Raw genomic sequence first — 26,752 nt, 5'->3', positions numbered from 1 at the left:
TGACACTCTGTCCCCTGCTTATTCTTAACAAGTCTCCTTTTGTGCTGAAGTAATTAATCATTTCAGCTTTCTAAGGGTTGCTGATGGTCTTTTGAGATGACTCCAGTTACCAAGGCCCCTCTACCCCCATCACTGTCTACACTGTTCTGAACATGTCAGGAATCTGCTCCTGGGTCTGTATTCACGTCACAGTGGGCTCCTCATTTCATACAACAATAACCACCAACGTCCGAAAGAACTTAGTGTTCACTTGCCTTTTTCCAGAGTCTGGGCTTGGGGTGTGGGTGGAGGTGTAAGTGAGAGACTTTGGTGGAAAAAACAAGGAAATAGAAAGGGAAAAGGAATGACCAGCTCTGATTCTGCAGCCCAGAGGGGAGGTTTTAATCTCAGGGTCCTGGAGGGAATCTCTCGGGACACCACCTTCTTCATGCATTGTGGCTGAATTTTCTTTCTCCCTTTTTTCTCCTTCTCTCTGGCTTACTGGCAGCTGAGTTTTCAAACGGCTTTCCTGTTTGAAGCTGAATCTTTGACCCACCAGGGTCAGAGAATGTCATTTGGTTTCCAGGGTAGGTTGCGGGGGAGTTGGTCATTTTTAAGATGCTGTATCAACAATTTTAGCTAAATTTAGATTCTATTTTTAAAAGCCTACCCTTCCCTGTCCTCCACCCAGGTAGCCACTGTTAAACTGAATTCAAAAAACAGGTTTAAAAATGACCAAAAATACTATGAGATCACAAGTTACTGCCAGAGAAAGGAAGACAAAAGTGATTCATAAATTAAATATGCAGATATAAATAAACCAATAATGTTGAATTAATTAATATAGATTCCCAGGGTGAATTTTAGAAAATATGTACTTTATAAACAGAGACAAATCTATATTTGAGATCATTAAAAAGATATTTATGAGTAACTGAAGAATACAGTTTTAAATTAGCACATAATGTATCAACAATAATGCTGATCTAAGATTTTTTAATCAGGTTCCAGAAGCCTAATCAATGTTCATAGAAAAATACCTTTAAAAAAAAAAAGGAGTAGAATATAAAACGTTTAGTATTTTAAATTCCATAGAACCACAGAACTCTTGTTATTTAGGATGACAATAAAAATAAGGTATTAAAATGAAAACATTGTTGTGAAAAAGTTGTACTAACAGACATGGGTAATAATAAACTACCCATGAATTATACTCCTATAACTTTTTAGGAAATTCAGGGGAGAAAGACATCCATTTGGATAAACAGATACACCTTTTTAGTGGGAGGCAAAAGAAGAGGAAAGTCTAAAAAATAAAATAGATCATCTAGTGTCAGAATACCCTGGTGGCTCAGTGGTAAAGAATTCTTCTGTCAGCGCAGGAGAGGAGGATTCGATCCCTGGATCGGAAAGATCCCCTGTAGCAGGAAATGGCAACCCACTCCAGTCTGCTTGCCTGGGAAATCCATGGACAGAGGCACCTGTAGGGCTACAGGCCATGGAGTTGCAAGAGTCAGACACAACTGAGCGCCTAAAAACAGCAACAGTGTCAGGATATGACAATTATTTTCCAACCCAATACAACTCAACCCCCCTTATTTATGGGGGAAAGATTCTAATACCCTAGTGGGTGACTTAAACCACAGATAGCAGTAAACCCTGCATACAATGTGTTTTTTCCTATATATGTTAATACCTAAGTATGGTAAAATCTGGGCTTCCCTGGTGGCTCAGATGGTAAAGAATCTGCCTGCAATGCAGGAGACCCAGGTTTGATCCCTGGGTTGGGAAGATCCCCTGGAGAAGGGAATGGCAACCCACTCTAGTTTCTTGCCTGGAGGATTCCATGGACAGAGGAGCCTGGTGGCTATAGTCCGTGGGGTTGCAAACAGCTCAACATGACTGAACAACTCACACACACACACACACACACACACACACACACACACGGGATAAATTTTATTTATAAATTAGGCACAGTCAGAGAATATCCAAACTGCCAGTATCTACTCTTGGACTTTTGGGCCATTATTAAGAAAAATTAGAATCACTTGAATAGAAGTACCAAGACATCAAGAAGACTATAAGGTCACTAATGGGTGGGCTGCACTGAACCCCCACTGGGTTCACATCCCAGGTGGGATGGAGTGAGATGGTGTAAGACTTCATCACGCTGTTCAGGACAGCATGTGATTTAAAATCTACTAATTGTTTATTCCTGGAATTTTCTGTTTAATCGTTTCAGACCTCAGTTGACCACAGGTAACTGAAACTATGGATAAAAGAGGACTATTGTATCTGGAGAGACAGAAAGGGGTGTCCTTTTCCTAACTTATCAACAGAACTAAAAGTGTTAGGAAGCAGGCTGAGCACAGTGAATCTCCAGAATTTCTTGGCTACACGTGGGCCCAGGAATGGAGCCACATACAAATGCGAAAACGCCTTGTGTGCAAAAACCAGTTAATTTGGAGCCTAAAGAATGCTGAGACTGGATTTCCTATTCTGACATTGCGGCTGTGTGTGTGGACAGCTTTCAAAATCAGAACAAAACAACGTGTAGATAAATATGGGCGCATGTTCTAAAAGTCAGGAAAAATGTCCTGAGTCTCAATCCCTATGTTTTTAAAATACTTACATCTCACTGCCTCCAACAATTATTAAAAAAAATAAGAACTGCACAACTATAAATCAAATATGTCAGAATTTACAAGACACCATACACATGAAATGGCAAAAAATAATCAGGTTTCTGTGGGTTTTTTTAATGTTATAATGTCTACATGGGCTTCCCAAGTGGCACAGTGGTAGAGAATCTGCATGCCAAGCAGGGGACTCAGGTTCAACCCCTGAGTTGGGAAGATCCCCTGGAGGAGGAAATGGCAACCTGTTACAGTATTCTTGCCTGAAAAATGTTGTGGACAGAGGAACCTGGTGGGTTACAGTCCATGGGGTCACAAAGAATAGGATACGACTGAGCACCCGACAGCAGTGTCTAAATAATCATGAGTGTAAGAACTACAGGCAATTATCTCTTATTTAAAGGACGGATGGACTTGGATGGACTTGAAAACACTATGGACGTGAAAGAAGCCAGCCAGAAAAGACCACATACTGTGTGATTCCATTTCTATGAAATGTCCAGAATAAGCAGATTTATAGAGACAAAAGGTGGGTCAATGGTTGCCTAGGGCTGGAGCGGATGGGGAAGGAAGAGAGGTGATGGCTGAGAGGTGGGGGTTATTTTTTGGGGGGCAATGAAATGTCCTGAAGTTAACCGTGGTGAAGGACACACAATTATATGAATGTACTAAGAGCCCCTGAATTGTAAGAGTTCAGTGGCTATGTGAATTATTCTAAAAAATCTGTTTAAAAAACAAACAATATGATTAATATCTAGATAGATGTTCTAATTTTCCAGGCCTGTATCTTGTCAATCCTCGAATGATCATTTTCGATCTTAGAAATTAGTCAAAACTTTCCTGTGAGTACGTAATAGTAATGTGCGGCGCATCAGTGTAATATCATAACTCTCCATGTGAAAAAAATAAAGAACACTGTGTGTGATTTTCACGATAGTAAGTACAGTCTTAAAATGTACTTCTTGAGTTGATAACTTTGGGTAGATGTGCTTTAATTATTCCAAGAGTGGCTTTAGATGGAGCATATTAGTCATGGAAATACCTTTGACTTTCCTCTCCTGATTCCATGATCAACATTGTAATTTAATTATCCCTGCAAATTGAAACACCTTGATTTCTTCAACTTGTGGATTCATCAGATATCAAAACAGAAAACTCAGTCTCATGGAAGATAATCAGACTACAGTTAGCGGATACTACACGAAAGGTCTGAGCTCTTCTGGTGTGGACATCAGTGGTATGTCCTTTCCACTTCCAACCCTCAGGAGTTATTAAGTGAATTCTCATTGCTCTTGAATGTGTCCCAATTGCAGAATGTGTCCTCATGCTCCCAGGTAACCCAACAATCTTGACTGTCCTTGGAGAGCCTATGTTTCAGGTTATGCTTCAAGCTTATGCTTCAACAAAGCAATTCAGTCTTTTTGGGAAGGACAACAGGGTAGAGAGCAAAAACAGACATTGAGCAAAAGGTCAAAGTCATTCATTCATTCATTATTCCATATCTATTTATTCAGCATTAATTAAATATCCATTACATGCTAGTTGCTTGCTAGCCCCTGGAGATAATGGTCACTGCCTAATGGGGCTTAAGAAAGACCATTATGAGTCCATACAATAAGTGCTGTGATAAAAATAAAGGGTCCCTGAGGAATATAGAACAGGAGCATGTATTCAGACTCTGGCAATCAGGAAGGCTTCCTGGAGGGAGTGGCATCTTAAGTGAGGCTTAGAGAAAAAGAAAGAAACACTTGGATGTTTGGGGTCAGGGGTAGACAGAGTAAGAGTGAAGCCTGGAGGGGAAGGAGAGGGCTGTGGTGTTGCTTGTACAGAAGTCGTGTAAAGAGTGGGAGGTGGGCAGTGGAGAGAGGCGAGGTTGAACACCACAGCAGCCGGAGCAAGTGTGGCTCTGTAGACCACATCCAGGAACCCGACCATGTCCCGAGCCTGCGGAAGCCACTAACGTGTTTCCAGCAAACATTCTTTAGAAAGCTGACTCTGCCTGCACTGGGGAGAGCTAGGGGGAGGCAGGAGACTGGAGGCCAGAAAGGGGGTCTCTGGAGTGATCAAGGTGGGAAAGGATGGTGACTGAAGGATGGTGATGGTGAAGGAAGAAATGGACCCATTAGGAGGAGATTCAGGAGAAAGCCAGCAGAGGAAAAGCCAGGTGCAGCGAGAGGAGACCTCAGGGCAGAGGTCTCATGACACATCTGGTGTGGCGATCTGGGGCCATGGGACAGGTGAGCATGAAAATCAGGGAACAGAGCCTGATAAATACACCTGATACCCATCTCAGCACAGAACATGAACCGAGGAAGCCAGCCCGAGAGAAGGAGAGAGAGCCGGGGTAGGAGACCTACACCTAAGGGGCAGTTACAGGGAGAGACGTCCACGGAGGAGACTGGGAGGGAATGGCCGCAGGATGGGAGTAAACGCCGGGGGATGTGGCGTGAGAGATGCCATGCTGAGGCGGGAGTGCTGGTCAGCGGCACTGCACGCCCACCAAGGGCTCACAACACTGCAACAGTAAATCTCATTCATGGAAAGAGATAAATAAGGATGTGCGCAGGCTCCACATTCAAGTGCTTATCTTTATGAGGATGAAGACTCACTGAAACATAAAGAAGCAAAACACTCGGAGAAGCTGTGGAAACAGGAGTGGACTTGCGACAGTGTGATCCAAGGGACCCCGCGGCTGGCTCTGTTGCACCTTCGACATTCTCGTGTCGCTGGGGCTGAACCATGCACACCGCCTTTCAAAGGAATGCCTCTCTATTTGTTTTCTCACCCACATTCTCTCTCTGTAATCCACTTGTCCTGTAAGCACGGGCTGAGCTCCTCCTATGAGTCTGGCAAGCGTTCTAAAGCACTGAGTAAATCTACTTCTTTTTGAGTCACGTTCAATCTTATTATCTCTCTGGCTTTGTGGATGTACCTTGCAAGGCTAGAGCAATAGAAAACTTTAAAAATCAGGTATATTTAACACCCTGGTCCTCTCATGTAGTGCTGAAGTTCTCCCAGCATCCTGACACGAAATGAGGAAGCTGTGTCCTTGACCTTGTTGGGAACCTCACCATCATGCAGTCTGGCTACTGACTCGCAGACCTGGCCCAACCTGGGCACAGCAGGAGGCACCAGCGCCCGAGCTTCCCTGACAGCCTGTAGCATCCAGCTGTTGTTACTATTTGTGGGCCTGCTCCTCTCCTCCAAGTGGCCCCTTCACAGCAAGATACTGACAAACATGGGAGCAAAGATATTGACTGTGCCGAGACTGTGAGGGTAGAGAGTGTATTCCCACATACCGCCGGGCCGGCTAACATCCCCTCGTGCTTCTCCACTCCTGGTTCTGTAAGCCTCTGTGACGTCTAACCACGCACATGGACACGTAAACGCAGAAAGGCAAAGTCACTCACTCCCGACTGGAGCTTCCAGACCTCCGAGGTCCCTCTGGCCATTGCCCCGAAGCCTCTGGGCTCAGAATAGATTCTGAATGACAAAATCCTCACCCTGCTTCTGTTAGAAACTAAACAGCTTTGGCATCTGCACAAAGCCTACAGAGTGTAGCCCATGGCCCTGAAACCAGCAGCAGGCTGCTGGATACCCCTGCACAGGCACCAGGACCCTTAGGCAGAGACACGGAGCCGCTTCAGTAGGACTTCTGGTTTCAGCCAAAAGGACTAATAACATCTAGCAAAACTGCACCTTCAGATGCAAACTAAGATGTTTTACATGATGTCTGTGTCTCTGTCCACCCAGGGTGTCATTGTTCAGTCTCTCAGTTGTGTCTGACTCTTCGTGCCCCGTGAATTACCGAATGCCAGGCTTTCCTGTCCCTCACTATCTCCCGGAGGTTGTTCAAATTCATGTTCATTGAGTTGGTGATGCCATCCAACCATCTCCTCCTCTGTTGCCTCCTCCTCCTGCCCTCAATCTTTTCTAGCATCAGGGTCTTTTCATCCAGGTGGCCAAATGAAAAAAAAGAAAAATCAAAACAAGACACTGCCAAGTGAAACTCATATATCTTGGATAAGACACGCAGTTTGCTTGGTGAGTTTCTCCAGATCTCCATCACTGTTACTTTTGCTTTGATTCTATTCTACTATACCAAGTAATGGGATTTGTAAATGGGGCTCCTCTGCACTTATGCCCAGCCTGATTTGGCCATTTGTGGGCTTCATTTTGTCATGAATAAAATCCTTACGACTTGAAACAAATGAAATAATTTACAAAGGAAACAACAGGAGGCAGAAAATGCCTGTCTGGTTGGAAACAGGGCAGATCTGACCTCGGTCCAGTTCTGCAAATGACCCAAACAGATTGCTTAAAACAAGAGTCTCTTTGTTTTCTATTTTCTCTAAGAGGGGTTAATGTATTTTTGTGGCACAGTGGTAAAGAATCTGCCCACCAATGCAGGAGATGCAAGAGACAGGTTTTATCCTTGGGTCAGGAACATACCCTGGAAGAGGAAATGGCAACCCACTCCAGTATTCTTGCCTGGGAAATCCCACGGATGGAGGAGCCTGGCGGGCTACAGTCCATGGGGTCTCAAAGAGTTGGACACGACTGAGCGCGCATGCGCGCGCACACACGCACACACACACACACACACACACACGCATTTTCATCTGGATTAAGGAGCTTGTGGACACTTGAGCATCAGGTTTCTCTTGGCACACCACTCAGGGCCTGGTCATGTTGAGGTGGCATGATGATGTATGCGGTATGTGATGGTAACCTCAACTCTCTCCTCTTTCACAGACCTCCCAGAAACACAACTGGAAATCTTCTTTAGGAGGCTCCTCAGTTGCTAGGAAACCAAGGAAGCTGAGTTCCCTCTATTTGCTGGACACCTGGCCACTCACAGTGTTAGGAAATTGGTAAGGGTCTCCAGAATTTAGACAAGTCCCAGGTACCCACTTCATACAGGAGAAAGGCAATTCTACGTACATATCCACCATGAATATTTCGCAGGAAATTGGAATTAAATTAGTGACTAAAGATGAAAGCCAAGAAGATAATCTGCTCAGATGGTGCCCTGAAACTGTCTGTAAATCTATCCTTTATATCTAAACCAGATCTCAACACGGGCCTCTTATTACACCCTACATTATGAGGGTGGCTCTCAATAACCACCATCTAGAGCTGTCTGGCGTCAAATCTGTGCATTCTAGTTTCAGCCCCACATGACCCCATTACCTTGTAAATGGATTTTATTTGCTGAACAAATGTTAATGCCATTCTACGTGAATGGATAATGCTATGAAAAGCACCTAAGTATTACAGCACTGGAGCCCTTAAGGATGAAATACAGTGTAACTTAGAAAACGGTCTGTTACAAACATATGTCAAGCCAGGAGGGCTCCCAGACCTTGGAGCTCATCTCCACAGAACTCCGTTATAATCTGCCCCTTGGTTAAATGAATTTTGCCATAATACATAGATTTACTAGGTCCCAAGAATGAAATTCTCTGAGCGAGGATAAAACATAATTGTGCTTGAGAACATAATGTAATATTCAAATGACTTGAAAACAGTCACCTCAGCAAAAATAAGAGAGTGGAGAAGAAAACGAAATTTAAAGGTGAGATTGCTAATGTTGGCCATAAAACCTCCATGAGTTCAAGTGCACGCACGCGTGATTGGGCACTTTCGGATCACAAACGTGTGGGAGCGGGAAACCTCCCTTATATGGCAAAATGCCTGAGTGGTTTCATGAATGAGCCGGGAGGTGCGTCTTGCTTTAATAAGGCAGCATCGCAGGTGGGGGGCCATGCTGGTCCCAGACAGAGCTGGTCAGAAACCCCAGCTCTACTGCATGGCAGCTGTGTGCCCCTGCTCGCTGTTTAACTTCCCCTTGCCTCAGTTTCTTCCTCTGTAAAATGCGGATCAGAATAGTTTCCAACCACACAGCAGGCAGCTGTGATGGCCCAATGAGAACACATAGGCAAGAGCCTTAGAAGAGTGTCTCAGACACAGTGAGAGAAAGAAAGTGAAGCTGCTCAGTTGTGTCTGACTCTCTACGACCCCATGGACTGGAGCCTACCGGGCTCCTCTGTCCATGGTATTTTCCAGGCAAGAGTACTGGAGTGGGTTGCTATTTCCTTCTCCAATAAATGTCATCCTGTCCTTGTTGGTGGTCCGTATAGAATCTGGGCTTCCTAGGTGGTACTAGTGGTAAAGAATCCACCTGTCAACGCAAGAGACGCAAGAGATGCATGTTCGATCCTGGGTTGGGAAGATCCCCGGGAGGAGAGCATGGCAACCCACTCCAGTGTTCTTGCCTGGAGAATCCCAGGGACAGAGGAGCCTGCCGGGCGACAGCCCATGGGCTCACAAAAGAGTAGGACATGATCGAGCAAGTGAACACACACTCACATAGAATTTAGTGCAAATGAAGAGCATGAATGGAAACCATGGCCTCTCCTCATGAGTGGTTTCTAAACTCAGGGCTCCCCCCCCGCCACCAGTTTGCTCCAGTCTGGACTCTGCCCCCTCTCCTCCACAGAAACAGCACTCCAGGCACGTCCCCAGCAGTCCAGTGGTTGACTCCAAGCTTCCAATGCAGGGGCACAGGTTCAGTTCCTGGTCGGGGAACTAAGATCCAGCAGGCGGCATGGTGTGACCAAAAAGTAAATAAATAAAAATAAAGTTTAAAAAAAAAAAGAAGCAGTACTCCATAAGGTCACCCATGACCTTTCTTTCCAATCCTTTGGGTGGTCTTCTAGCCTCCTCTCTCTTCTCCTCTGGGCAATTCTGAGCCCAGTTGAATGGAAATTCTCTTGGCTTCGACTCTGTGACTTTTCAGTCAAGATTTTTCCTCAGGTTCTCTGCTGACTCTCTCTCACATGGATTTGCCAGTGGCTCTTCCCTCTCCTGGCCTTGAAATGGTGGGCTTTACGCTCTCATTGCTTCTCAGCCGGTAGTCCCTCTCGGGCAAATGGACCCATTTCTGCAGCTCTACAGCCGATGCGGTAATCCATCCAAAGTGTTGGCCTGCCTTTCAGACCTCTGCTCTGAGCTTACGCACATTCTCCACGCCTACCTGAGTATCACAAGGCACCTCAAACTCAGGATCTGAAAATGATCGTGCGATGGACTCCCTCCTCTTACCCAGCACTTAAACGGGGCAGGACCCTACGGTCCTTGCCCACACCCACCCCACCTACCCCCCATGTCCTCTGCTTGCCTTTCGCTGTGGAAAACTTTAGTCAGAGAATAAGCTTAATCAGAGAAATGAGAAGTGCAGAGACAGAACAAAGGAGACCAACTAATAATAATGTAGTTATTAAGCACAGTCAAGGACCTTTAGCTCCGTTTCAAGGGCTATAGATAATATTCTAAGCCACAGCTTGTGAGCTGTCTTATAGATACTGAAACCCCAGGCAGAAAAAGGTAACTACAGGATGATCAGACTGTACCCATGACGTTCCATTAGCTGACACAATTCTGAGAACTGGCCTCAGAGAAATGGGAACAAATCAATCGTAGAAGTGAAGATTGCTGCTGCTGCTGCTAAGTCGCTTCAGTCGTGTCCGACTCTGTGCGACCCCATAGACAGCAGCCCGCCAGGCTTCCCTGTCCCTGGGATTCTCCAGGCAAGAACACTGGAGTGGATTGCCACTTCCTTCTCCAATGCGTGAAAGTGAAAAGTGAAAGTGAAGTTGCTCAGTCGTGTCTGACTCTAGCAACCCCACAGACTGCAGCCCACTGGAGTCCTCCATCCATAGGATTTTTCAGGCAAAAGTACTGGAGTGGGGTGCCATTGCCTTCTCCAGAAGTGAAGATTAACTGTACCTAAAACAACCAAGATGACACTGGTCAGACCACCGAGGACCAATTTAAAGATGACTGTCAGAGCTGACTATGCTGTGTTTCTGCATGTACCCACCCCCCCCAGCTTCTGTCCATAAAAGCTCTTGCCTTTGTACGGATGGCAGCCTTCCTCCGCCAGTTGCCAACATCTAAAATAAAGGAAGCTTTCCTCTTCACCAGCCTGGCCTGTTTATTGGCTTTCAGTAACCACCCTTTTGGTAACAGCATCAGCCTCTCCCTCCATCTTCACAGGTCTCTACCCAGCATCCCTCTCCCGGGACCTGCAACAGCCTCCCCCTCCTCCCGTCCCTCCTCCCCATGACAGCCCCAGTCTGCTCACATCCCTCCCAGCTCCGACCCTTCGCTGGCTCCCTGCTGCTTAGCGGTTCCTGAGTGTGGCTGAGAAGGTACCGAATGACTGGCCTCTCCTGCCGGGCTTCTCCCATCTGCCCTCCGGCTGCACGGGCCTCCTCTTTCCTTCCCAGGTCTCTGACAAGCCGAGCTCTTCACCCCTTCTGATGGGAAGCCCCACCATTTTCTTTAGGTTGCTTCCCTGTTCATCCTCCAGCTCTCAGTTCACAGGTTGCTTCCTCAGAGACACTATTCTTGGTCACAAATTAGGTAATAAATGCTAGAGAAAATGTTCAGGAAACCCGAGTATTTATCACAAATAGCAGGACAGGTTTATTTATGAGATTTAAAAAATAATGTAGTATCTATCTCTTCCAGCACATTGTTGGTCCAAAAGGGCCAGGGTCACATCTGTCTAAAAGCATGCTGCTGCTGCTACTGCTAAGTCGCTTCAGTCGTGTCCGACTCTGTGCTACCCCATAGACGGCAGCCCACCAGGGTCCCCCGTCCCTGGGATTCTCCAGGCAAGAGTACTGGAGTGGGTTGCTGTTGCCTTCTCCAAAAGGGCATGCTAACGCTTGTTCAATGACTATCTCAATTTAAATTATTTTAAGGCATTTTTCACGACCCTCCTCTTCCTCCACAACAAGAGAAGCCACTGCTTTTCAGAATGAGATGCCTGCAAATAATCACCTCTGGTGATCTTGATGACATCAGGTTTGCCTGAGTTGATCCCAAGGGGAGAGAACCTGGTAAGGAAAACTGGGCTCCACAAAGACGGTCCACAGTAACCCAGCATTAAAAAGGCCAACACGCCTCTTTTTTTAGTGGGAAGCATACAGCACGTGGAATCTGAGTTCCCTGACCAGGGATGGGACCCATACCCTCTGCTTTGGAAGCCTGGAGTCTTAACCACTGGACCACCAGGAAAGTCCCAGCTATGCGCCTTGTCCATGATTTATAGGGAAGGGAATCCGCTTGTGAGCCGTCACAGTGATGCTCACCGTTCTCCTTTAGAGTATTCTTTCACTCACTCATTTATTCACTCATCCCACAAGATCATGAATTCTAAAGTCTAGACACTGGGGCCACCATGTGGGAAGGACACTGATATAAGATGGACACACAACCAACCCAGCAGGCTGTACCTGCGAAGGAGCCCTGTGCGTGTGTCTGCAGGGGAGGAGATGCTTAGAAGAGGCCAAAAGATCCCGGGGACTCCTGCTGTGAGAGGCAGGCGGCAGCCAGGAAAACACGCCAGGCAAAACCGGGAATGCCCACGTGCTCCTTAGGAGCTCCCGAAGCACCAAGGGCCGCTACCGACACCTGAGGCTGCCAGGTGAGGGGCAGGAAAACGCTCCCAGGACGGCGCCAGCACCGCCAGCACCTCCCAGGCTGCACGCTCTCCTCGCTGGCGGTTCCTCGCAGCCTTGCAGTGAAGGCAGCGTCCCCCACCCTTGACCCTGCATGTGTGCATAAATCAATTATCTCCTGGGTCCCGGCTGTCCCTCTTGTTCCACACCTGATCTGAGGTGGGCGGGGGAGGCACCCGTGGCATGATGGGTTAGGGGTCAGTATTGTAGGGAGGCAGGAGTGAGGCGAGGCTGGGAACGTCAAACCAGCTCTCTTAAGAAAAAAACAAATGATGGTTTAAACACTTGACTGCAGCATCCAGTTTTAAGTGATTTTCGCATTACCTAACACATATCCTTCTGGTACGAGAACTGCTCAAGCTCTTTATGAACGCCAAGCCTTGCCTGGAGTGCAGAACGGAAAGGTCAAATGACAGAGCTCTTCCATATCCTCAGAAAAGACAAGAAAAGATCAGAAGGGGCAGGATTTTTAACACAGTGAAACCAAAAAGAGGACCGGTATGTTGTGGTCTTCTCATTTTTCAGACAGACGCCAAAACCAATTGAAGGAGGATGGCTTAAACACTGAATATTGGGACCCAAAACGTGAAAGTATGTTGAAAGAGAAAAATAGGACAAGTACATTAGCATTCTACACTATTTGCATTTAGCCTGAAACAAGGCCCAGGAAGGAGAATTTAGATATAAAGTACAATATGTATTTTATTCAGCATATTCTTAAATGCCAGGAATGAAGCTGCTACACATTTCTGACAACTGTTTTCTCTATAAACCTCTGCCACAAAACCAAAAATCATTACAAATTCAACAAACCAAACTTCAATTAATTATTTTCATCAATTCCACAGTGAAGAGATTTGTGAAATAATGCTTTCCAAGAAGAATAAAAATATTCTACCTCTGAAAATGATTTGACAGTCAGTGTAAAATTTTAAACCAAATTATTGTATTATTGTCGCTCACAAGCAATTCAACAAAAAGTATGTAAGGTGTCCAAACATTAAAAATATATTAAAATAAAGTTATTTTTTTCTTTATAGGGAATTGCCACACCATCTGGTCTGATTTATCCTGATGTTTTGCCCAGTGTAATATCAGCTTTCTGAGAGCCATAAATTATTAGGTTATTCCAATGAAAAATATGAGTGAAGAAAAAATATAGGTTGAAGAGGACATCCTGATTATAAGTCTGAATACTCAGGAGAACACTAACATGGCAGAAGAGCCCAGCCTAAGTGAATCTGTGCGTGAAACTAGTTCACAGGTGTGCATGTGAGATGACGATGATGGAAAGGACAGGCTTACAGAGAGGACCAGGCAAAATAATAACGTGCGTAACAATACAGAAATAAATCTTCAGCACTGAGCATTACCTCTTTGTCAGAGTGCTTCTGATTCTAATTAAGTTTGGGAAAAAATAACCAGGCAACCCCTGCCTGACTGGGAAGCATGGACTATTAAAAGATGCTTTTAACTAGCAGGGAGATGAACGGGGGCACCCAAACACGAACACAGCCATATTTTTCATCTCAACTCTGCTGCTCTATCTTCCAGCTGATCCCCTTCATACAGCGTCACCTCAGCCTGTGCAAAGGGGCCAGATGGAGGTGTAGCTCCTAGGTTTCTAAAGGAAGCATGGTTTTGTACAGTCTTATTTAGGAAACTTGGGTGATCACCCTCTGAAAGGGTAAAGATCGAACAACACACGAACAACGGGCTCACTCTGACACTCGAGCCGCACACCTCCTTCTGTTTAAAGCCTACGTCAACCAACTGGTAAACTTTTTAAAAGCATATCCTTACCCGAATGATTTCTTCAACACAGCTGTTGGTTTCTCCGGATCGACTCTCCTGCAAGCAAAGGGTAAAAAACATTAAGCCTGATAGAACAGTCTTATCGCTACAATGAAAAGATGGCACGTAAGCCTCCAAACTGAATAGAGTTCGGACAGGGTGCCATGCCTCACAGGGGACTTATAAGCTCTTTTCCTTAATGGGACAGCACCCATCATGGCTGAGACCATCCCCTTCCCCAACTGCTGCACCACAGACAGGGTGGCCAGAGCTCCGCACACGCCCCAGAGTTGCAGCATTGGACCCTCCAGACATGTCAACTCTCAGCAGGGCAGGCTCCTTAGGAGCAGAGCACATAACTGGCAGGTGTGAGCTCCATGCACCTGGGGCTCCATCAAAGTGTGGAAGGAAAGGTGGCCTCTACTGCAAAGGTGCTTCTAGTCCACCCACTGGATACACGCACAGGCCCTGCCAAATACCAAGCACAATGCTGGTAGTTGTATCACCCCCGGAGCCTAGATTTACAGGGCAATGGGCTGAAACCTGAAAGACCAAAAGAAGACACATCCTCCGAGGGCAGGCTGGGTCACGTCACCCACACTGCCCTGTGCTGAAGGCGTGGCACAGGCTCCAAGGAATGGGGATGTCAGGCCACAGCCAACTCTGGGGACCACTGTAAGTTTCAGAGATGCTGTGTGGTTACTGCTGGTGACATCCTCCCAGGGCATAGGAGGTGGTTTTGTGGGACGTGAAAGCAGCGTTATGCTGTGTGGTTACTGCTGGTAACATCCTCCCAGGGCATAGGAGGTGGTTTTGTGGGATGTGAAAGCAGCGTCTGCGGTAGAAGTGCCAGCCGTGATCTCAGCGAGACACTTCTCCAGCCTTTGATTCAATGACATTGACCAGCACTCGGCGTGACCTCCAGAATGAAGCTTTCTTCACGATGTCTTTCCCAAGCCCACCCTGTTCTCTCTTTCCTCCTCATGGTCCTCTCTCCCCGATGAGTGCTGGCTTGCACATTGCTGATTTTCCTCGTTTGTGCCAAGTCATCCTTCAGAGGGCAGGTCAACCATGACTTCCTCAGAGTAGCATCCCTGGCCCTGGAATATTCAGCCACACAGCGTTTACTTCTCCAGGGCACTCACCAGGATGGTAGTTCACACAGCATTTACTTCTTCAGTGTGCTCACCATGACGGTAATTCATGGACGGGCTCCAGAAGGACCTCCCCTCCCTCCAGGACACATAGCCCACCCACCTGGGGGCTCTGTGTCCTTCAGCACGTGCCTCACACAGCCTTAAGCACATGCAGTGAACGGGTGTCTGTCAGGGAGGCACGAATGATTCTACTTCCTGCCATTCCCAGGAAGGGGAACGCTTACCACAACCCACTCGAGGACTTTCCAATATTACAAAGGCTCTACCAAAAAGTGCACCTGCAAATCCCAGACCTCCCTGTGTGCCCCCCACTTTCTTTTCCTGGTGGTGGAGTACTTTATCAGAAATATTCCATACTTCACACTAGGCAAGGAGCATGGGCGAATGAAAGTATGTGAGGCTTGAAAAGGTCCTATACATGATTGAGATTTTTCCTACCCAGATAGAGAAGATTTGTCCAAGGCTCCCAACTGAGGCGCAGGAGGTTTACATGACTTGCCCTCAGGCCACAGAACAGCAGGGCCTGGACCAGGAAATAGGACTCCTAATCCTCAGTTGTGTGCATTTTCTCTTCCAGAAGCTTTCCCCAATCCCAAAGGCTGTGCTGGAAATATATCCATTCCCAAACCTGAGCTCACTTGTTTGTCAAAGATATTTCATCAGCATGGTTTCTAGGAGTTTTCTATAGCTTGCACAATTTTTTTTTTAATTGTGGTAAAGTAAAATACACATAAAATAAATGACTTTAACCATTTAAAGTATATATGGCCTTTAACCATTTTAAGTATATAAGGCCTTTACTGGCCTTAAATGCATTCATACTGTCATGCCTAATTCTAGAACATTTCTGTCACCCTGAATGGAGGCCCCATGCCCCTTAAGCAGGAACTCTTCATTCCCTCCTCTCCCCAGCCCCTGGTAACCACTAATCTTTTTACTTTCTCTCACTATGGATTTTTCTATTCTAGATATTTCATATAAATGAATTCTACATTATGTGACCTTTTGTGTCTGGCTGGTGTGTTTCACTTAGAATAATGTTTTCAAGGTTCACGTTGTAGCTTATGACAGTACTTCATTCCTTTTTGTGGCTAAATAATATTCCATTATATTTGAATATTATCACATTTAATTTATCCATTCATCAGCTGATGGACATTTTGGTTTTTCCACTTTGACTATTGTGATAGCACTTCTATAAACATCTACGTACAAGTTTTTGGTTGAATGCCTGTTTTCACTTCTTTGGGGTTACAGACATAGGGAGTCGAATTGGTGGTTCATATGGCCATTCTATCCTTAGCTTTCTGAGGAGCTGCCACAGTGTTTTCCATAACGGCTATAACATTTTGCATTCCTACCAGCAGCGTATGGAGGTCCTAATTTTTCCACATCTTCACCAAACACTTGTCACTTTCTGGTTTTGTTTTTTGGATAATAGCCATTCTACTGGGTTGAAATGGTAACTTATTGATGTTTTAATATGTATTTTCCTAAGGATTAAAGATGTTGAGCGTGTTTTCATGTGGACGTTGGCCATTTGTGTATCTTTGGAGAAATGGCTTTTTCCCAGTTTTCCCTTGGGTTGATTTTTTTATTGTTTGGTTGTAGAGTTCTTGATATATTTTGGATTAAGACCCTTATCAGGTATAAGATTTGCATATATTTTCACCCATTCTGTGGGTTGTATTTCTTCATAATATTCATGGATGCACAAAATTTTTAATTTTGATGAAGTCCAGTTTACCTATTTTTTTCTTTCTTTATTGCTTCTCTGTTGAGGTTATTTCTAAGAAACTATAGCCAAGTCCAAGGTTATGAAGATTTACCCATGTGTTCTTCCAAGAGTTTGACAGTTTTAGTTTTTATATTTAGGACTTTAATCCAAGAGTTCGAGAACTTTTAGGTGACATTTATTTCCTTACAAATTATTTGCTACGTTTTAGTTAAAATAGGAACACTATTTTAGTTCAGATAGGAACACTATCTTTGCATAAATGGTTCCTTTCTAATCTCATCATTAGAAGATCAATAACAAAATGTGTAAATCACGACTACTGTTGGTAATAGTGCATTACCATAATCTACATGTCTGTCCCTGTAAAAAGCAGTGTTGAGTATCAAGGTAAGATTAGAAGACCCAATGCTTTCACTAACATCTCTTTCCTCTTTCCTATATTCATCCCTTCTTCTGTTTCCCCAAAAGTTCTATTTTGGCAAAACACATTGACTACACCCCACAACTTCCATTTCCAGTGCCTTATCCCAGGGCTGCTCAGAAAATGTCACCATCCTGATACTTCAGTTAAATTAGATCAGAGAGTTCTTTTTGAAATGGGCTCAAACCCTGTGTTCTTTCCAGGGCAGCCAGAGGCAACCATTACAAAGGCCTCAGTGGTCCTTTGAACAATGATCTCTTTTGGAGTTCAGGTGAGAATGAATGGATGAGTTGGAAAACGTATCTTTGGACCCATCAACCATTCCTCTTATCCCACTTCCAAATTCCAACCCTAAATTCTCAATGTATTTGTTATTTTCCACCTTAAAAACAAACAGCCAAGGAAAACGTGACTTCACACTCTCCTGGTGGACTCACCCAGGCACACAGCGTATTACAAAACTCTTTATATGTTTGGTTCTTTACAGTTAAGCTTACCCTGAATACCACACTTCAATTTCATTTGAAGTGATTTATGTCAATAAGAAGGCAATGGCACCCCACTCCAGTACTCTTGCCTGGAAAATCCCATGGACAGAGGAGCCTGGTGGACTGCAGTCCATGGGGTCACTAAGAGTCAGACATGACTGAGCAATTCACTTTCACTTTTCACTTTCATGCATTGGAGAAGGACATGGTAACCCACTCCAGTGTTCTTGCCTGGAGAATCCCAGGGATGGGGGAGCCTGGTGGGCTGCCATCTATGGGGTTGCACAGAGTCGGACATGACTGAAGTGACTTAGCAGCAGGTTCCTCTTAGTATCTCACCTCATGATCCTATAAATTTCTACTACCCTTCTCTGAAAATAGAACACTCAGAGAGGGAAACAGTGTAGAAGCCTTGTTAAACACTTCCCTTGTCAATGTAGATGAAGGACGTAGGATTATTACATTCAGTCATCTCAATGGGAACTCCAGCTGTGAGCTCTTAGGGTCTGGCCAGACATCAGGTCCTTCCGTTCTGGGAGGGCCCCTCACCCAGCTGAGAAGGTGCCAGGAATGAGGCCAGGACAAAGGCCTTCCAACAACAGTCTCAGGGAGTCCTACCTTTAAATTACAGGAATGGAGGGGCTTTGGCAAGGAACACTTTGGGCTTTCTCCGGAACATCTCTGACTCCGGGGGTTCCCAAAGGAAGGCACCACTTTGGGTTTGAATTTCTCAGATCCTATGTGGATTGGAGTGGATCCATGAGGCACAATAATGTAGACAGTTTGAAATGGAAGGAACCTTAGTGCTCATTTTACCCAACTGGATGACTTCACAGACGAAGAAACTGTGACCCACAGAAGCAGAGAGTCTTGTCCAAAATCATTTTTGGCAGCAAGGGACAGTCAAGGTAGAACCTATACACATCTGTTCAACACAGTTTAGTGAATTTTACTACCTCATGCAATCTCTCCAACTCAACTGGCTCAACTTGAGGTCACTGTCATGCTTACTGTATAGAAATGAAAGAATCTGGACAGTATTCAGGTAAATTTCCTCCTTTGTTCCCACACTGCAAATTATCCAGTACTTAGTCACTATGGATCTTACTCATTAACCTCAAATATCACATGGATAAACCAAAAGTGGAAGAGACAGGAGAGGAAGTGGAGAAAAAGAGTTACTACAACCATTTATTTCTTCTGTGACATTAACACATCAGAGATGAGGATTTGTGCCCTCCGAAACTAGAGGACAGAATTCTACTTCGCCTTTTCCAAATCTACAAAGGTTGGGGTGGGTATGTAGGGTTGGAATGGGGTAGGCATGGGGGTTAGGGAGACTGGGGGGCCTTTTACCTGCTTTCTTTCTCAAAGTCTTTCTCAAATACGGTTTCAGCTGCAGTTATATACTCTGATTATATCTGCATTTTTAAAACTTTCAGTGTTTATGAACAAGATTAAAACATGCATGTAATTACATCTCCAAATTTTTGTTTATATTTTTCACAATAAAGTCATTGCTTTCCTTGGAAAGGTACCCACTGAGAAGGAGGGCTGCACAATGAAAATTTGAATTACTCGGTATTTTGTGAGGGTTTGGGAGCTGTTGCTTCACACTGGGTCGCTGAGCTGTTGCTCCCTATTTACTCTGACTCTGATGAACCCACGCCATTTTCCTATCATTACAGTTTGAAATCTGTCATAACAGCCTCACCTCATCGAACCTCCAACTAAACTTCAATTAAAAGCGAGCAACCCCAGCTGATTCTTCTTCTTGACAGTGTTGTCGATCACGTTCCTTTTTCACAGAACTGCTTTCCTCAAATCTTTACCGCTTGAAAATACACACCACACACTGTCAGCACAATGTGAGAACGGAGCTGTGGGTAAGGAGAGCTTCAGCAATATCCAGGAGCATCCTATTTCTGAGAGCCTAAGCCCCTAATTACCATGCCAGGCACACAGCCCTGGAAGAAGCAAGCCGTGCTTAAGGAGAAAAGGCTCGAGCCAATCAGTGGGAAATGGCATTTCACTACGGAGGAGATGAAGCTGTAGGCATCCTATTTTCAAAAATAGTTTAACTCTTCATCAGACACATCAAAGGAGGAACTTTCATTCTAAAATAACACTGTTTTAAAGTCACAGTACCTCTGTCTGCAAGCACTCGAAAGGTCCTCAAACATCAAGGAACTGTTTGTCACATGCAGAGTCTTAAAAACTTCTACAAAAGTATTCTTAAATGTCTTACTATTTTTTTCAGAGCAGCATTTTGCATATATTTTATTTTGTTAATGTTTTTTTAATTGTGGTAAAAGTCACATAATATAAAACCTACTATTTTAACCATGTTTAACTGTATACATTTCAGTGGCACTGAGTACATTCAGTTACGCAACTCTCACCACCATACACCTCCTGAATTTTTCACCTTCCTGAACTGTAACTCTGTCTCCATTAAACACCAACTCCCCTTGGCATCTAACAATGTACCTTCTGACTATGAATTTGACTACTGTAGATAGCTTGTAGAAGACTAATCAAACTTGATTCAGAGGGAAACTGAGATACAAAGAGAGGAGGTGCCCCGTCAATGCCACCAAAGCAGTGACCGAGGACCTGAGCTCGGATTCAGGGGTGTTCAGGTTCACACATCCATGTGAAGCCCCATCCTCTGGCTGTATCAGTCTCATCCGAGGGCAGAGCCACCTGAGGCCAGGAGTCAGCCAGCCAGTGCTCTCCTCAGCAGGGTTTACATCACACCTAGCGCCTCCCCTTTCAGGCTACCCTCTGCTCCCAGTCATCCCGGGGCAGGCTGGCCTCATCCCTCCTGCGTGTCCCTCCTGGTTTCCCGGATGTGTTCAGCAGACCTGTTCACCTCTTTTTCTGCTGCTCACATCCCCCTCTTCCTCTCAGAACCACTGTCACCACCATCACTGAGGCATCGACACATCGAGGGGAAGAAAAACACAGAACAATAAAAAGAGGAGGCTGTATCTCAAGAATGCAAACAAGATGGCAGTAGATGGTAGCAGGATTATTTTCAACTAAAGGACAATTCATAAGAAAAACACTGAATTGGAGAGAATGAGGGAAAAATAGAGCATCAAAAGAATGTGTGTCTAGAAAAAGAAGAAAGAGCATCAAATTCAGGCATGCCAAGAAAAAGAAAATAGAGTTCTCATGGTTGGATGTCTCTAATCCACTTCTGTTTTTCCTAATAGACAAAGGATACCAAAAAGAAGACCCCAACTATATAAGGGGGATAGAGAATTTGAGAATAAAATTAAATAAGCCTAAACTGAGAGATATAATGAACCTAGACAGTTATGAGGAAACCCAATGCTTCAAGTGTATGTGAGATGGCTAGTGAGGTGGTCACATGGTTAGCTACAAAAGAGCATCAGAAAATTCCAAAAAGCAGTTGTTTGATAGTCCAGACTCTATAGTCATAAGTTATCAAAATAATTAAGCTATGAATTAAAACATTAGACATAAAAATCCCCTAGAATTCTTGGAATAAAACAAACACCACATAACTATAAATAAATCTTCACATTTACAGGAAAATAAAATTATAATATGGCAAAGCAAAATAATGGGATATTATTAGAGCTAAATTCATACACTAAAAGCTTTCATTCTTTTTTTAAAATAAAATGTATGTACTAAGCAATCAATTAAAATTTTAAAATCAAGGAGACATACAAAAGGAAAATAACAAATAGAGAAAACCAATGAAATATTTATAAAACAAAAGTAATAATTTATAAAGCAAAAATATAATTTCTTAAAACAAAAACACATTACTCAAAACAATAATAGAAAGTCACTTAAAAATCTATTCAATAAAAAAAGTCCAAATAAACATAATGTTATAAGAAGGAGATAAAATATATGGAAGGGCTTGTAATCATAAGAAAGCATTGATGTTAACATTAATATAGAAAATAATACTCAAATCTGAGAATGCAGATTAAATTAAAAATTATCTTCAAATAAGGCTTTAAGCCAAATAGTTTTAAAGTGAAGGGCTTTAAACTTTCAAGGAAGAACTAATTTCCACATGTTTATTCTTCCAAAGTAGAAGGTAATGGAAAGCTATGTGATTTATTTTATTAAATTAGTATAAAAACCTCACATAAGAAAATAAATCAAACCTCCTCAGAAAATCTGTGTAAAATCCTTAAGGGATTATTTGTAAATATGATTCATAAAATATTTTAAGAATTAGTGGAAACTTAGTGGGCTCTGCCCCGGTAATGCAAAAATAGTACAATCCTGGGGCCCCTTGAAAGTAAAGTATCACTAGGGAAAACACGTAAAACTGTGGTCATCTCAGGTTTTTTTTTTGACCACAGAGGATTTTTTGATCATATATCTAGAAAACTCCAAAAGAGTCCACTGTTACTGTTATTTTAAAGGGAGGTTTAAACGTGGTTGGCTATTAACAGTCAAAGCTCAATAGCTCTTCTGTGCAGCAGCAATAAACACTTAAAAAATATGAAAAAATCCCACCCACACTATCAAGAAAAATAAATGAGGAATAACCTTAACAAGACATGTTGAAGATCTGTAAGAAAAATCTTCAGAATTCTACTGAAAGATGAAAGGCCTGAAAGAGACCGCTCTTAGCTTCTCTAACTCCATCATATAATACAAAGCTAAATAAATGTATTAATTAGGACAAACCACAAAGTGTATTATCTAAAGAAAAAAAAAAAGGAGGTGAATGTCATGTAACAGAAAACCAACCATTTTTAAAGTGTGCAATTTAGCGGCCTTTTATATATTCACAGTGTGTGCTTCACAGTCATCCCCATTTAGTTTCAAACGTTTCCATCATCCCAAAGTGAAACACTGTACCCATGAAGCAGTTTCTTCTCACTCCCCTTCATGCTAACTTTTTACTATGATTTTAGTATAGTAATAAATACTATACTGAACTGAAAAGAACAAAATGAGGAAAATGTTGATGAGTGTCGTTTACTTGTATCAGTAGATTTTACGGTGGATATGTCATTTCTCATTTATGTGTTTATGACCAGTTTCTGGCAGAGTTCTTGGCACAACAGAGTAAGCACGTGAAGATGTTTGTTGAATGAATATTAAATGGCCAATGTACAAAAAAAAATGAAAAGACTATTAAAAAATTAAAGTCTTACACTTTAGTATGATTGGTCATCTATATTGCAATGTCTTCACTTTAATGAAAAAAAAAAAGCCAGAATTACCTTAAAGACAAACTCTTAAAATATCAACATTTATATACTTTATTAAAATTAAGCATATACCCATTGATAGAGAAATCATTAACAAGTCATTTGGCTTCCCTAATCTCCACATTTGTATCTGTACATCAGGGACCAAGTATTAGCAATGTTGTTAAAGAGTTAATAATCGATTTTTGCAGTCAGATTCCTAGCCATAGGACAAGACCTTCCAATCATGTTGCTATTTTTATAATGAGAATTAGTGATCTCAATGAGAGCTTGTAGTTAAAAACGCATTTGGTTTTCAGGAAGTTAAGTGGTCTGTTGGTGCACTGACCTTGTCAAATGTCTACCGACGGCACAAAGAGATTAAAACCAGAGACGGTGGTTTTACATCCTGATCACTAATTGATACTGAGTGCTTTTCCAGGGGGTCATGTCTCAGTACAGAGCCCCGTGCTGTACACCGGGGCCACCCTCCACACTGTCCCGTCATAAGCGGGCACAGGAGTCACAGACAGGAATAACGCACGTGCAAGTCCGCCTGTAGCCTGAAACTGACAAGACCATTTCAAGACTGTTCTTTGCTCTGTGTTTTCTCATCTACAACTGTGTGGTCATTACTTTTAGAGAGAGGAAGACCACACAGGCTCTGGTAAGAGTGACAAGGCTGAAGGTACTTAACCCTCCCACGTCAGGCATTCTTCAGAGAGACTTCTAAATGTACCATTTCCTTTTTGAACTGCTGAATAACATGGGTTTGAACCATCTACCGGCCTATTTTTTCCAATAAATATAGTAATTGTGTTTTCATTTTACAAATCTTTAAGTGAACTAAAGGTAGGGGAAAGTGTGTGTTTGGAGAGAGATCACAAGATGAGGAATTCAAAGAACCCAGAGCCGAGTCCTGATTCTATCCACACTGTTTCCTGTCCTTGGGTGACTCATTCATCAGTTCATTTGTTTCAGAGGCAGAGATAGCAGTAAGTGAATCCTGGATTGTTCAAGGGTCAATTGTAATCTAATAACACATGTTATTTGGAGGTAGCAGAAGGCTTACTAATAGGGCAGTCCTATAATCTATCCTTTTTCTCCCCTTAAATAATGGAATGAAACGTACAAGAAAAAACATTTGATTACCGTGTATAGTGAGAATATGGTTTTCATTTCTCATCATGAAATTCTGAACACAGAAACCTATAAGATGGGGACAGTAATCCAGAGGGCCTGAAGAAATTAACCGATTAAGGAGACTTAGGGCTGCTCTGATTTGTGTCTCGTGGTAAGATGGGAAATCAATTCTCTTTTAGCCCTGAACTGAAATGACTATTGGAAATGGTAAAAGTGGGGCTAAGTATTTGGCAAAATTCTATGTGACACAGTCTATTAATTTTACCCAAGCATTTTGCTAAGAGACATAGAGATTCACAAATAACTCTTAACTCATTACAGACCAGGGGATTTTTGCAGAAACGTTAACACCCGTGGCTGGCAATTTGTATTTTGGCCAGTCAAAAATTAATTCTGCTAATTCACTAGTGGTTTGCCAGTTACCACATTCAATAGTTACGCCTGCTGCTGCTGCTGCTGCTGAGTCGCTTCAGTCGTGTTTGACTGTGCGACCTGGTAGACAGCAGCCCACCAGGCTCCCCCATTCCTGGGATTCTCCAGGCAAGAACACTGGAGTGGGTTGCCATTTCCTTCTCCAATGCATGAAAGTGAAAAGCGAAAGTGAAGTCGCTCAGTTGTGTCCGACTCTAGCAACCCCATGGACTGCAGCCTACCGGGCTCCCCCGTCCATGGGATTTTCCAGGCAAGAGTACTGGGGTGGGGTGCCATGGCCTTCTCTGAGTTACACCTGACACACCTGTAAAGTCTCCAGCACGGTGAGTTTCATTTTGACTTTTCATATCAGAATTAATCACTAAGGTTTTTTGTCTTTTTGGTCTAATACTTAATGTTATCTGAATCAGAACTATATTCTGAAGAACGATCATCTTCTGAGACACTAGTACATATGTTGCTTGGACAGCCAGACAAAATATCTGCATAAATTCACTGAAAAATTCTTCTTTACTCAAAATGTTGCAATGCATCATCTTTGAAAATTTTACAGTAATAAACTCGCATTTATAATACACACAAGGCTGGAACAAAAATCTAATGGAGCAAAATGTAAATGATAACAACAATCATAAGCTGTATAATGAACATTTCATCCATTATGCTGTTGCTAAGTCACTTCAGTCGTGTTTGACTCCGTGCGACCCCATAGACGGCAGCCCACCAGGCTCCCTCATCCCTGGGATTCTCCAGGCAAGAACACTGGAGTGGGTTGCCATTTCCTTCTCCAATGCATGAAAATGAAAAGTAAAAGGGAAGTCGCTCAGTTGTGTCCGACTCTTCGCAACCCCATGGACCGCAGCCCACCAGGCTCCTCTGTCCATGGGATTTTCCAGGCAAGAGTACTGGAGTGGGGTGCCATCGCCTTCTCCGTTCATCCATTATAAGCTTTAACAATTTTGCAAGGTGTTGTTAATTGTATCACTCTTTAAGAATGGATTGATAGTCTCTGGTCAATAATGTGTAATATATTAAAGTCCCTCATGAGTCTTTCTCTTCATTATCATTTCACTTTTCCAAAAAGGTTTCATGTCATCTGGCCCTCAGAACAGGGCTCATCCTGCGTGTACACTTAACATACACTCTTTCTATGCATGCCCTTGGAGGAGACATACTATAGATAAGTGCTGACTTAAGATATCCAGTTGAAATCAGCTGGGATGGGGGAGAAGATTTACCTGCCAGGTGGAAGCAGGTACCTTGGAGAACATGAGTAAGAGATCAGTATGCATTTTGATTGGCTGGTGAGAATTTTCTAATACTAGGAAGTTTTCTATTAAATTCTATTCTGTAAATCTATCTACAGTGCCATGCTGCTGCTGTTTAGGCACTAAGTCGCGTCTGACTCTTTGTGACCCCATGGACAGGAGCCTGCCAGGCTCCTCCGTCCATGGGATTCTCCAGGCAAGAATACTGGAGTGGGTTGCCATTCCCTTCTCCAGGGGATCTTCCCGACCCAGGGGTCGAACCCATGTCTCCTGCTTGGCAGGCAGATTCTTTACCACTGAGCCCCCTGGGAGGCATCCTACAATGCTATACTTAAAGATTTTCTTCTTCTTTTTTTTCATTTATGCACTATTTAACAGCATTTTCATTCTTTCTGTTAAGCCATGCTTTTAAAAAAATTATTATATTTTAATTTTATTATTCATTTATTTGGCTGTGCTGGGTCTGAGCTGTGCCACGTGGGATCTAGTTCCCTGGCCAGGGATGGAGCCCTGCATTGAGAATGTGGAGTCTTAGCCACTGGACCACCAGGGAAGTCCCAGCACTTTCATTCTTGAGTCTGCTGATGTAGATTCGCTGTTCATCTTGGAGCATATTTGCAGGCTATCGCAACCTAACAGTCACAGTAGGTTTTATCTTTTCCCTTCCACTGCCATAAAATGCTCAGTTACTTCAAAACCTGTGTGTGTCACAGGGTAAGGCAGAGTGAGTCCACTGGCCTGTGGAACCAGCGGTGCCTGGGGCTGAACCTGGATATGAGTCCAAACATTTTCCCTTTCCTCTACCAGGGCAGGTCTCAGAAGGCTCCTGGCAGTGCCTGATGACCACTGGACTTCCATGTGAAATATGACCAGACAAAGCCATCTTCTGGCGACCCTCGCTGGGCTACTCAGAAAGACAAGAGGCACATCAGCTCCTGTGCCCCTATAATGCGGGGAGGAGA

General features: G+C 43.6%; 1 protein-coding gene across 9 annotated transcripts in view; it reads right to left on the bottom strand.

The window, feature by feature from the left end:
* Window positions 1-26,752, bottom strand: part of AFF3 (ALF transcription elongation factor 3) — a 628,609-nt gene that overhangs the window by 296,533 nt on the left and 305,324 nt on the right. For all 9 annotated transcript variants that reach the window (XM_060412422.1, XM_042246414.2, XM_042246415.2 and 6 more), the window contains one exon: window positions 13,955-14,002. In XM_060412422.1, the coding sequence (XP_060268405.1) occupies window positions 13,955-14,002 (48 nt within the window). The remainder of the gene's footprint in view (window positions 1-13,954; window positions 14,003-26,752) is intronic.

Source organism: Ovis aries, chromosome 3 (genome assembly GCF_016772045.2).
Source record: "Ovis aries strain OAR_USU_Benz2616 breed Rambouillet chromosome 3, ARS-UI_Ramb_v3.0, whole genome shotgun sequence".
In the NCBI taxonomy this organism is placed as follows: Eukaryota; Metazoa; Chordata; class Mammalia; order Artiodactyla; family Bovidae; genus Ovis; species Ovis aries.
This window is presented reverse-complemented; position numbering and strand designations above follow the sequence as displayed.